We start from the raw sequence: 13314 nt of genomic DNA, 5'->3' as shown, positions 1-13314 counted from the left end.
TTGACAATATGAGCGACCGGAGGAGAAAAGGGAAAATATTTGAGGAGATTTGAATGAGCCGCAGTAGATCGAAATAGAAACATTTCTTAAACTGTCTCTGGCCCAAATTACATCAATGCTCATTTTCAATAGTCAGAGGCAGTCGCAAGTAAAACCTGGACTACTGAGGTCATATTATAGCCGAGCGTTGATTACTTGAGGCTCTCTTGAGAGGAGGACGAGGAGCGGTCACTCTGGGGAAGAGAGGCCACGCTGCCGGAGCTCTTCAGGCAGGACTGAAGGGTTTTCTGGTACGACGGCTCCAAGGAGTTGTAGAGAGCGTCTGCCTCCACTGGGAAGTGGTTCCTCAGGCCCCAATAGGCCCTGAGAGGGGCAGAGAGCAAAGCAAAGGTTAGATGATGAAGATGATCAGGCAAAAGAGAGGAATCAAGGTATTCAGAAAAGAGAATTGAGGGTGGTCAGATATTCAAAACGACTCGTCTTTCATGTTGCGCGTCTTACTTGCGAGCCTCCACTCTGGCCTCTGAGTCCGCATCTCGGATTCCCTTCTTGATGCTCTCAACCAAAACTGCCGTGTGCCTGCAAGGAAGGAAGAAAGGAAGGATGGTGAATTAAGTAACAGCGAGAAAGAAAAGCCTGTTTGAAAGGTTGTGAGAATCAGCCCTCACCTCTCCAGAGAGTGGGTTTGCCATTCTTGTAGCAAAAGGTCCAGGAAATCATAACAGCGCCTGGAGATGACATTTTCTTTATCATTCTCATGACCACAACAAACATTAAAGATATTTTTTAAATGACCTTCAAAGCCGTTCATCATTTGAGACCTGCTCAATAACAAACAAGGCCCTTCGGCACTGTCTCGACCTCACCTTCTAACAGCCACGGACTTGCACGTGCAGTTGCTGGTGATCAGGGGGATGAGTCTGGGGACGTGGGTATGCTGCAGTCGCGACGAGGCAGAGTGACAGGAGGCGATTAAAGTGGGAATAATAATCCAATGATCAGACGACACCATCAACACCGACTAGAAATAGGTTTGTTCTGCAAAAGAAAAGTAGAAAACTCACCCGTATAATGATGCGAATGGCCAGCATCCCGGAGGTGGCCATGACTTTGGCGCAGTTAGGGATCAGGTTGAACAGGACGGGAACGATGGCTTCCGCTCCGTGGTCAAATTTGTTCCCGAGCACCGACGAAAGGAAGCTACAAAGACACACGACGGCCATCAGATGTTTTAGATGTTTATCGGCAAGGCCCAGTGATGACCAACAAACAATCAATCAATTAGGTTCAACTACGGCGCGAAGAAAATGAGTGAAAGCTTCTGGATTCTAGAGGTGCTCGTGATCTTGGATCTTGTCCGTCGGCGACACTCACGCCACGGTGATGCAGGCCTCTCGGACCACTTGGGAGCGCAGGTCTTTGGCGGACAGCTTGAAGGCCCCGTCCAGCAGCCGCAGATGCTGGTAGAAGCAGTCGTAGCTGGTCGCGCCCGCCACGAGCAGCGAGCGGACTTTCTTCATCTGCGACGATGAGAGCGAGACAGGAAACAATCATCATCGGTGTCAAGAGAAGGTAATTTTGTATTAGCACTAGGTGAAAAAAATACAAGGGTTAAAAAGAAAAAAGGTGAAAATACTGACAGCGCTGGCTCTCTGGTCCCAGTCGTGCTTGTCGTCAGAGCATATTTCGCGGATCTTATTCAAGTTGTCTTCGAGGTCCCTCGCAGAGTAAATCTGCAGCGAGGGGAGGAAGGAGAGGAGCGGACACATGAAGCACCGATGAGAGTCTCAGCCTAGTCTGGCCTGGTTTGTTGACGCGGCTGCACGTCGCCTACCTGCACAGGGGGAACGTCTGTGAAGGCTTTGATGAAGTCCTCTTCGTCAACTCCCCCGGCGCTCTCCTTGGACACTAGAAAACCAGGGCAGGGTCCGTTAATAAGCACGTCCGTGTGTGTTTGTGAATTTTCACGTGACGGCATGTCGGATCTCTGTTCCGGCTGGTCTTGAGATTCTGGTTTGATTTCAGAAAATCCCCCAGCACGTTTCCAACTACACACACCCACACATTTAATCGAGTGGGAGCTGCCTGTGTATCTAATGGTGGAGAACCATTGGTGGAGTCAATGCAAAAGGAATACGTCCTTTCCTTCTCCCCCCGCCGGTTGGTTCAAATATCAGGCTGATCCACATAGATTGGTCATCTCAAAGCTCCACACGTACAGTACATGACCCCTCCTTTTATTGCAAAGTATTATTTTACACAGGAAATTGTTCTCTGCCTTTAATCTCAGCAGTGTGCTGCCGTAAAGGCGCCCAGGGAGCAGTTAGGGGTCTTGCTCGGGGACACTTCGACACGGGACATGGAGCAGCCGGGACTCGAACCGCCAAACCAGTGGTTCCCGGTGCACCGGTTCTACACCAACATGTTAACATGACCGTTAACCAGCGGTCAGAAAAAAATACGTGTCCTGCTGTGATGGAAAACTGCTGAAGTCGGCACAGTCAGGTTTCTGCCACTCTCTGGTTAAATTGAAATATCCGTCTTGCCTGTCTCAGGCTTCCTGTCAGTGTGTTTCGGCGTGCTGCCATTTTGATGCAGATACAGACGAACAGGCCTCTAGGCTTCACCACGGGGGAAAGTAGCCCGACAAACAGTGAAAGCTAGACAGACTCCGTCCTGAACACGGAAAAGAAAAGCTAGCTTAGAAACAGCACGACTGAATCGGAATCCTCGTCATGTGTGGAATCACATATTTTCATTTTCATCACATATTGGGTTCAGAATCATGCATCTGATCAATGCTTAAGACCCGATATTCAGCGTAAGCAAAAAAATACCCAGCATACACTGGACCTCAGCATCTCACAGCAGCCTCACGATCAATCAGACTGATCCAAGTGACAAGCGATCCCACTCTTGTTTCCGACGAACAGAGCAACAACGTACCCGCGGGCAGACTGCTTGTGTGAGTGCACGTATTGACAACATTGCTGACAGATCCATCAGCACGGCAGGAGAAAATTGGCCGCATGTTCGCGGGAACATAGTTGTCTTCCAATACAGAGGAAAAGAAAAATCAATACGCACAAAGACGCCGCGGAGCGCCGCGGTGCGCCCACGTGCCGCAGGAAGAAGACTCAAGGACGCAGAGACAGTCTCACTGCGACGTCCTCTAATGTAAGATGATGTCAGAGAACCGTCGTACAGAAGGCCGCGCCCACATCCTGGAGGAAATGTCGCCTGCTCGACTGCTGGTTAGCTGGGCACGTTCTGTTTATCTCTTATATTTTAGGGAACAGACGCCTGGGCTGAAGATCACTTCTTTTCAGATACATTCATTGTTTGTGTGTAAATGTGGGAAGTTAAATACCGAGCTTGCCGCCGGTGGCGCTGGGCCTGCGCGCAGCAGAGGACTCCGCCGGCTTCTTGGGAACTTTTGGGACCTTGAAGGCAGCCTGGGCCGAGAAAGAGCGATTCCCTTCCACACTGTCGTCATCTTCGAAGCTACGATCTGGATGGAGAGGACAGAGAGGAGAGTGTTAACATCCGCCCTGCAGGCAAGGAAAAGCATGAAAAGGAAAGTCCAGACGCTGGACTGTGCTCATTATCATAAAGAACAAGGATTTCATTCATTCAGTACCTGCTTGGGTGTCACTAATAGAAAAAAAAAAAAAAAAAGATAACTGACGATTATTCTACTCTCCCAATTAGTACGTTGACATCTGGGTTCTAAAATATTAAATAAATACATGTAAATTATTCAAACCGCAGAAACCTTCTGAAATACTTTCAAAGCAGCTTGGATTGTATTCCTCCTTCTCTATACTGAGCATTAAAAGCTTGTGTTCATTCAAAGACACCGGATGCTAGAAAAGTACGGGGAAGAAGCAAAGGACGGAGCAGGTTGCTTAGTCAGGAATCACTGGATCAATACTAATTATATCTGGCTAGAAGGTAAAGGCTAGCACACGTACACACACGATCGATCACTTATTAGACCCCAGAAACACAGACGACAATCCAGATGCCCCCCCCAAGCAAGCGGTGACTTGCAGAACTCTCCACGGCCCAAAAGAACCCATCAATCTGCATGCTATTGGAGATGGAGCTCGCTCCAAAGCTAGTCTTGACTCTCGGGACACGCTTGCAGCCGAGATGCAACGTTTTGAACGCGTGACTACGAGCAGAAACCCCTCGAGGGAGACGCACCGCTCGACCCTGTGGAGAGGCAACGGCTGGCAGATGAATGCAAGCGCGCCCCGGTCGCTGTGACAACCAGCCGTCTGGAGAATGCGCCAAAGCCACCACCCCACACCTTGAATCGTACATCAAACCTACCAACACACACACACCGCCTGTCAATTTAGTTTGCATGTCGACTGTGTGTGTGTGTGTGTGCGCACACAAGCTATTCGTTCAGTTATTGCAGAGGCTTTTTGTCGAGAACAGTAAATGTAAAGCAGGCATTGAAAGAAGCACATACATCCTTTGCCATGGAAGAATATTTACCACACGCACACGGCATAACACACCCAAATCCCTCACAGCACTCACAGTCACAGATCCGCTGGCAGATTAGTCGTCTCATGCTTCTGGGAGGGCGTGGTATTTGGGTCCCTCCTCTTCTCCCAGCCGTACCCCAAGACACATTCACACACCTCACACACACCTCATGGCTAGGCTAAAGCCACACACACACACACGCACACACCGGTATCCAAAACCCCCCACACCCATTCAAGTGCCGGCATTTTCTCTCACTTCCATCCCTTGGTCCCTCTCCCACTCCCTCTCAACCCATCTCTCCTCCTTCCATCAGCAGCCTCACAGCCAATCACACTAGAGATGACATCATTGTGTTGCAGCCAGTGCGGAGGCAGGAATATAAGTGTGTGTAATGAGAATTGAAGGGACACACACACACAAGGAATAATAACAGAGCTTCTTGGTGTCCCTGCCAAACCAGCAACCTAAACTCATTAGCATTGACAACACTTTCTCAAACACACTGTTTTTGGGTACAGTATTTAGTTATTAACAACCTCTTAACACACTTTTTAATGTTGCTACATTTAACTGCGATAATCCACTTACACAACAGAACAAAGGATGATGAGCAACGATCAAAGAAGGTTGTGTGGGGTGTGTGAAGGAAGAGGGTAGGGAGGGGGGGGCTACCACACCCCTCCATCTGAGGCCTCGACCCTCCCACTCACACCCAACAACAAACACACCAAACACAGTGCAATCACATTCAAATGAAATAACTACTGCGGTTCTAGTTCCAACTTCCAGCAGTGTAGGAAGCACATACGGTTGAATACAGATGAACTGCGGGAGAATATAAACCCCATCCTAAAGCAAACAACATCAGCAGAAATGTGATATTACTCGGCCATACTATTGTTGCAGCCATCTTTAGGGGATTTTTTGCATTGGTCTGGTTCAGAGAAATATAAATATTGTCAGGTGACTGACTAGTCCAGCTGCAGCCTTGAAATATGTGTGATGTCGATAAAAAGGGTCACATTGCCTACTAAACTGTTTAACCATTACGGATGGTAATCAGGGTCAAAGTGTAATATAAGAACCTGCTTTGCATAATAAGCACCATTTTGAGGCAGGTTGTCAGATACTTCAAACATGCTGAAGAAAATACTCATGTGTACGGGCACATGGGAGTACAAAGACGCTGATATGACTGATGCATTCAGTGTCAAATACCAGTTTAGTGCATTAATTTGCTTTCTAACAAATCCCACGAGCCCATTAGCAATGCTCGGTCATGCGTCTCTATTTCATATCACTGTTTGCAGGATTAGCATCTCCCTTCTTTTGTCTGTAGTCAGACCCCATGGGAGTAAATGCCACTGGGTGAAGGGCAGGCCAAAGATACTGGAGGGGGGAGTGATGGGGAAGGAGGGAGAGGAAGAGAGCGAGAAAGAGGGACAGACAGAGAGCAGACTGCACATATGCTGTTGCCATGGCAACCTGTGCAGAAGAGCTTTTTGAAATGAACAGACCAGCGAACAGGCATAAAATAGACACATATTCAATTTAGTTTGGTTAACATTTGTATTTACTGTTTATTAACTGAATGGGTTAGTTTATTTTAAAAAAACAGGATGCTGGAAATGCTCTTCAAGTCCCATTAGTGTCTCCCAGGATACACCACGTTACACAATAATATGCCACAACAAATAAACAAGGCTGTACACACAGAGACACACAAAGCGCAGTGAGAGAATTCAGGTCCGTCGTGTACCAGGCAGCGTTGCCATGGAAACTGAGATTTCCTCCTCTCGTGTATCCGACTGCTTTAAATATACAGATCTGATAGTTGTACAGAAACTATAAATACGTTTTCAAATTACAAGATGACAACAAATACGCAACAAATCCAATCAAAACCAATCATTCATTTGTGTGTAAAACATCCCACACATTGTTCTTCTCAGCCAAAAACAACAATATAATCAACAGGTAGTAGGAAATATGGGCAGAGTAGCAAAACAAATCTATTTTTGTTCCGTTTCTTGGCCCCTCTTACTTATAAGGAAAGAGGAACACTGACTGATAAATGTAAGGCAATAACCGATCTGTAACTACTAACACACAAGCATTCTGTTGTTACCACACGGGGGCAGCATCAACCTTGTTCCAACCACATTATTCAACCAATAAAAAACAACAACAACAACAACAACCTCAAAATACAGAGGGTCTCACTATCATAGACAAGAATCTCCAATCTGCCACAAACATACCGTAATCTGCTCTGAAACCTGAACATAAATACATACGTACTGAACTACTGGCTACACTGAAATCCAGGCCAAAGCCAAGAAAGCAGCATCTTAAAATACTGCATACCAAAAACAGTTGACCTTTAATACGATGCACATATATAAATCCGTTCTTTTGCTTTCTCAATGGCGACACACGTGTTGATGTGTGACGTGAGGTTCACAAGGTGAAGTGCAAGACTGCATTTGAAGACATGGGCCAAAGGTCCACACAGCACTTTGGTTAGTATAAACATTATTATTAAGCATCAGCAAAAGAAATACAGTGAAGAGATTTTAAGATCTGCCGGAGTGCTGCAGACAAAACGGAGCGTTCAAACCGCGGTTGGAAAAAACATGACTGCGACTAAGAGCATATCTTCTGAGCAATCAGATATACTGCAATTGTGATGATCTGCTGTAATCTGCAGGGTAACTGGCAGCGTGACATTTCCCCACTAAGAACCACGAGGCCGGGTGCAGAGTCCCATTCACAGAGCGATACGAGAACGCGTTGAGTAAGCGGCCCGGCGAGGCAAAGTACCCTGGAAGTAAAGTAGGGGAAGAGAACTAACAGCAAATTATTTAAACAGCATTTGTACACAAATTATTCAGTCCAAAAGCCTTTTGATCCACACAAGCTGCTTGTATTATGATCTGTTTTTATCTGTTCAGTGGCAATAAATGAGGAAATGGGGAGAAACGAGTAAAGAGAGCGTGAGGACACCAAGTTGAGGCCGGGATTTTCTACGTGGAGATGGACTGCTGAATGTTGGGCCCAGCTCAGAGGGAATTAGCTTCTTATGTGAAAATAACAACACAGGCACGCACGCATAACTTGAGCCCCGATTTCAGGAAGACAGGAAGAGGGATGAAGGATAATATTCCAAGGAAAGCTTTGCCATGGCAACCAGCCTAGCCTGGAAACGGGGTCACGGATTCCTTTGCAGAGCCGGAGATGCACTGAAGCAGAAGGAGCATGTCTGCAAGAGAGTGTGTGTGTGAGAGAGAGAGAGTCCTTGTCAACACTGAGCTATGCAAGCAATGAAAGCTGCTACTGATGGTCAGTTTTGCAAGTGCTTGGGCATTATCTCAGACAGGACCGAAGGAAGGCACCAACATACTTTACCTTCTTACAAGAATAGGAGTCTTAGAAGTTGTTATATATATATATAGATGTTATTTATTCTATTTAGGTTTCTGGTGTTTCAATGTTGAATTGTTTTCGGTCTGAAAGAAACGTTTTTTTATGTACCATGAAATAGATGGTGTACTACTACCGGATAAGATAAAAAGCAACTACTATTAGAAGGCAACTGCAAATGTTATACCCGTTGGTCCGTATTTCATGATGATGATGATATTAAGCAACTGAAAGTCTCGGAGGAGTCATTTGCAAAAACGCCGTGGAGAAGAGACACAGACTTCTCTGAGACGCGTTAATCGCGCTTCATCTATATCTAACACCCATCCAAGAAAAGAATGCCTCGTTGTGCCTTCACACTGATGGATAAGTTTACATTGAATGTGGGAAAGCCACTATTCAACAGAGGGAGCTATAATGAACTTTGTCTTAATTGTCTGTCCACTGACAGTCAGAGATAGAAGCAGGAAGGAAGGCGCAGAACAACACACACTTCCCTTAATATCACTGAAAATAGAAATAGAAAGTGAGAGAGAAAAGTCAGGCTACTTCACTAGTATTATATAGCAATAAAGAAACAGATACAAACACAACAAAACATATCCAGACAAACGCACGTGCACACGTACAGACACGCACACACGCAAACGTAGACTACAACTGATCAAGTGCACTCAGGGTGAAAGCGTTTGGACTTTAAGCTGATTTCAATGTAAAACCATAGGCTGACGAGTTTTTGTCTGAGTGCCAACATTCATAGTCGGATAAGATTACACACACACACACACACACACACGCCATCATCTCCAACTGCCATGGTTGCAGCGTGTTATGGACAGAGGTCTGCGGTGGTCTTTGTGTGGCCGCGCTCTCTCCTTCCGGCCGTCCCCTTTGTTTTCTCCTCTATCTCCTTTTCCCGTCATTTGTTCAATCTCTCTGTCTGTCATGATGAATCAGGGCGAGGCGGCGATCGGCACAGCCACTCGCCTACTGCGAGGGATCTCTTGTCAGTTTCCTCCCTCCTTCCTTTGCCCTTCATGCAAGGGGCTTATTTATGGAGTAAACACAGGCGTGGAGAAATAGAAAACTGAGGCAGTTAGTCGAGTCAAAAGAGCCATTCATGATCAAAATGCTTGCAGATAACTTCTCTGTTTATCCTTCTGGACTGTTGGTCGGTCAAACTGAGTCACGTGAAGAGGAAACGTTTTTGACCTTTCTCTCCATCGATAATTGAAAAACGCAATAAATTGCGGCCCTCCCCGTGCGACTAGAAGCTTAAAGTGCACCTGAGTTGGTGGCCGTCAGGCACGCGCCCAAGTTTGCCCCCCCGGCGCATCTCTCGGTTACTCAGGGATTTTTGGATATGCGATCAACACATGACGTGAGATTAGGGAGAATTACAGGATTTAGCCAAAGACGCAGTGTGGCTGTGGACGGTTTTCTGGTCTGTTTCAGAGGCCGGGACGTCTCCGGTGTCAAGGATCACTTCATGTTTTATTGACCGTCTGCACCAAATCTTTTCCCTTTGTAGCAATGTCAACACCACTTATATTCCTCATTATACTAAATGTAAAGTTACTTCACTCAGATGAAAGAGTGACACAATTACAAATGTGGTGTTCTGTAACTTATAAATAACAAGAGGTGCATTTATTTATGTGTGTCAAGATTTTCCTTTGAATAAAGTACTGAGATGCTGCAGAGAAGTACCTACGCAGCATATATTACAGACTTTGGTACAGATCATGACAAAAATCACAATTTAAAAAAATATATTTTTCCAGTGAAATGAGAGATCATTATTCCCTCTGATAACACAAATGCTACGTCAGTCAAAACGATCACAAGGCACGTCCTCCGCCTCTCTGCCACCACCAGAGACAACATCATGGCCACCACCAGAGACAACATCATGGCAACTACACGCCCCGAGTCCCATCTCCACCCCTATCACCCCACCCTATCACCCTATCCCCCCAGAGCAAAAGGGCTGCACCAAGCAAACGGCCACCGACCGCTGCTGTCGTTGTCAGACGCATGGAGGCTGTGGCGCTCGCAGCCAATAACACCAACAACAAACATAGTTCTTACCCTGCAGAGGAAAAACTATCTTCTTTAATTTACTGGTGCAAATTTCAGTACTCTCATCAAAAGGGATTCAGACAGCAAAATGACAATTTCAAAAGGTCGACTGTACCAAGTGACGAGAAGACGTCAATGGCACAATTTTCAATGGTCAAACAATGCTAGTCAAGGCTTCAGGAGAACCAGAGAGAGAGACACACACACACACACACACACACACACACACACAAACCGATAAACAGACAGTAGCCTTCAGCTGAAGTCGGGCTTAGCACACCCAAAATCACAGGCAAATACAAACAGATTAAAGCATTAATCCTGTTAGGTCCTCTTACAGAAACTACAAAACCCTATGCAGATAGAGACACGCACAAGCACCCACCCGAACACACCCAGCACCCGACAACAGTAAAACCATCTGGACAACATATTCAAACTCCGTGGGATTCAGAGGCCACTGTGGCAAAATGAAAGAGATGGCACTGACCGTGACTCGGGCTGAGAGCCATGTTGCCTGAATTCAAGGCTTCATCAAAGCGGGGCGAATAACGTCTGTAACCTGGAGAGAGAAGAAGAAATGTTAGAAGCGTACACAACAAAGCTAGTGCAATACATATGAGAGCAGAATGAGATTCATCACAATGAGACTGAATTAGGAAATATACACTCAATTGTCTTCATGGAAAGGATCGTGACAACGAAGATGGACACACACGCACGTCTGCACACGCAGGTTAACCTAGAGACAGCCTGCGAGCATCCCGAGCAACATGTGGACAGCCTCCCTGTCTGTCTGCAGGTGGGTGTGTCCCTCATGCCAGCCACACGCATGAAGCTACAGCAGCAAAGCACTGGAGTCCTCCTTGCACAATGCTCAGCACCAAGCGCACAAGAACCCACGGAATCACACGGCAGACATGCGACGCACAACACCGTCTGCATCCCAACGACACAAAGATCGAGTCCAGATCAAATCTTTGCCTCAGACACCTCCGGCACACGGAGCCGTGTATACACACACTGGCTACGCATGACTGGTACGACACACACACACACACACCCGTCCTGTAACACTTTCCTTCCAAAACGGTTCGCCACGGATGAGAGAACTCAAGAATCCGAGTAGCACACACACACACACCGTCGTCGTCGTCGTCGTCTCCCTCTCTGTCTGTCTGGTCCACAGCTACAAGACGGCTAAGCGGCTCCTGGTGAGGGGCGTTGCAATGGGCTCTTCTGCCGCGCGGCGTCTTCACGTGGCTTCCCTCCCTCTCATCTGCATACTAATTTGGCTATTCAGCTCAGAGAGCGCCCAGCCTCAAGCCCCCCACACTCGTCGGCCTCTGGGTTTCCCAGTGGATTGATCAGTAGGTTGCTGCGCAACGTTGTCTTAGCTCCCATGCTAGTGACACGCTGTGGTGCTCTGCTTCCCTCCGCGCTTTGTACCCAACATGGTGCAGTGACTTCCAGAGGGAGGGTGAGAGAGAGAGAGAGAGAGAGAGAGAGAGAGAGAGAGAGAGAGAGAGAGGAGAGAGAGAGAGAGAGAGAGAGAGAGAGAGAGAGAGAGAGAGAGAGAGAGAGAGAGAGAGAGAGAGAGAGAGAGAGAGAGAGAGAGAGAGAGAGAGAGAGAGAGAGAGAGAGAGAGAGAGAGAGAGAGAGAGAGAGAGAGAGAGAGAGAGAGAGAGAGAGAGAGAGAGAGAGAGAGAGAGAGAGAGAGAGAAAATCCAAACAGCGAAAGACCCAAACACGCTTTGGGCATACAACGCACCACCTACGGTCACACAGACGTATTGTATGCTGAAGACACACACATTGAGAAACCTCCACAGTGTACAAGGAGTTAAATCTCAGCAGAGCCATGGCAATGTGCGTGCGCGCGTGTGTGTGCGCTCGCGTGTGTGCGTGTGTGTGTGTGTGTGTGTGTGTGTGCGCGCTGATTTGTGTGACTCGCAGCAAAGAGATTCAGTTACCCTTTACATAACCTTCCCCCCCATTCCCAGACGCACACACAAACACACACGCATGCATGGCAGACATACACACTTATCAGAGGGGGAGGGGCTGTAAAGCTAGCAGCAGACCCAAAGCAAAGCTGCTGCTCCTCCCCCCTCCTCTCCAAGTCTCAACTTCTTCTCACCCTACTTCATCACCGCCACAATTCAATTCCTTTTTTTTTAAATTTTTTAATTTTATGACTTCCACGTGAATCACTGCTACACCTCAGAAAGACATTTATAGCAAGAAAAAGAACTACTCAGTTTTTGTAACATATATGATATTTAACCTTCAACACATATGGGTAAACTACCATCTGCAAACAATCACGCACACACAACAAAACCCAAAGAGCGGGTCTGACCCGGTTTGAATGCTGCACAGGTCGATCCGGGTTTACAGTCGGGTCAGATGACTCGATCAGACTGACTGCCAAAGAGGCTTTAACCCGAGGACAGGTTCACTGCAGGATGAGCGATCCCATGCGACACCGGCTAACGCAGCGCCGACCAGATTAACTGACCTGGATGATGAAATGAACTACTTCCCAATCCTATTCTGAACAGTCTGGGACCTCTCCAGGGACAGACCTAATTTGGGGGTAACAACGCTGCGTTTCACTCAATTGACACAGTTTGGAAAATGTGTTGTTACAGGAAGCCAAAATGTAATTTAAAAGAGACAGAACCACCCTGGAGGCCCCCAACCACACAATACTTACATACAAACCTGCAAAATGCCGCCACAACGGAGCTATAATGTTAATACTGAAATCACCAACAGATAGAGAACAGATATCCGTGCTCATCGCTGTTCATGCCAAACTATAAACAATACATATATTCTCACACACACACACACGGACGGACGGCGTGTTTACAGCGGGGACAAGTGGGACCCTGCACATGACACGTGGCCACTGCCAGCATTCACAGACTCACATGGAGCAGTCAGCACACAACACTCGCTGCGACTCGGATATCACACGCGGCAGAAAGAGGGAGGGGTCAGTATGTGTCCGCTTAGAATAACCTTCAAGCCAGCGTGCGTAACCACGGGGATCAAAGAAGGACGACAGCCCTCGGCGAACCTCTTTCGATGAGATGAAACACTTTCTCCAATTTTTCCACAACTCTTACTCCACCCAATGCCTTTGTACCCCCCCCCCCCCCCTCCCCCTCCTCATCCCACAGTCAGTCAGCATTGTGCTCTGGATGAAAGTGGCCCTCTGTGTGTGTGTGTGTGTGGAGGGCAGAGCGGTGCATGGTGTGGCCTGGGACAAACGGAGTGCCAAGGCCACGGGAC

At 47.3% G+C, this 13314-nt stretch overlaps 1 protein-coding gene across 1 annotated transcript in view; it reads right to left on the bottom strand.

Annotated features, from left to right (window-relative positions):
* Positions 1–13314, bottom strand: part of clasp2 (cytoplasmic linker associated protein 2) — a 40947-nt gene that overhangs the window by 18731 nt on the left and 8902 nt on the right. Inside the window, 11 exon segments of the mRNA XM_078081652.1 lie at positions 196–363; positions 502–579; positions 669–728; positions 867–937; positions 1065–1200; positions 1375–1520; positions 1641–1733; positions 1835–1908; positions 3371–3511; positions 10502–10553; positions 10555–10573. Of these exon segments, the coding sequence (XP_077937778.1) occupies positions 196–363; positions 502–579; positions 669–728; positions 867–937; positions 1065–1200; positions 1375–1520; positions 1641–1733; positions 1835–1908; positions 3371–3511; positions 10502–10553; positions 10555–10573 (1038 nt within the window).

Source organism: Gasterosteus aculeatus, chromosome 10 (assembly GCF_964276395.1).
Source record: "Gasterosteus aculeatus chromosome 10, fGasAcu3.hap1.1, whole genome shotgun sequence".
Taxonomy (NCBI): domain Eukaryota; kingdom Metazoa; phylum Chordata; class Actinopteri; order Perciformes; family Gasterosteidae; genus Gasterosteus; species Gasterosteus aculeatus.
Note: the sequence above shows the minus strand (reverse complement) of the source record. Positions and strands in the feature narration are given on the sequence as shown.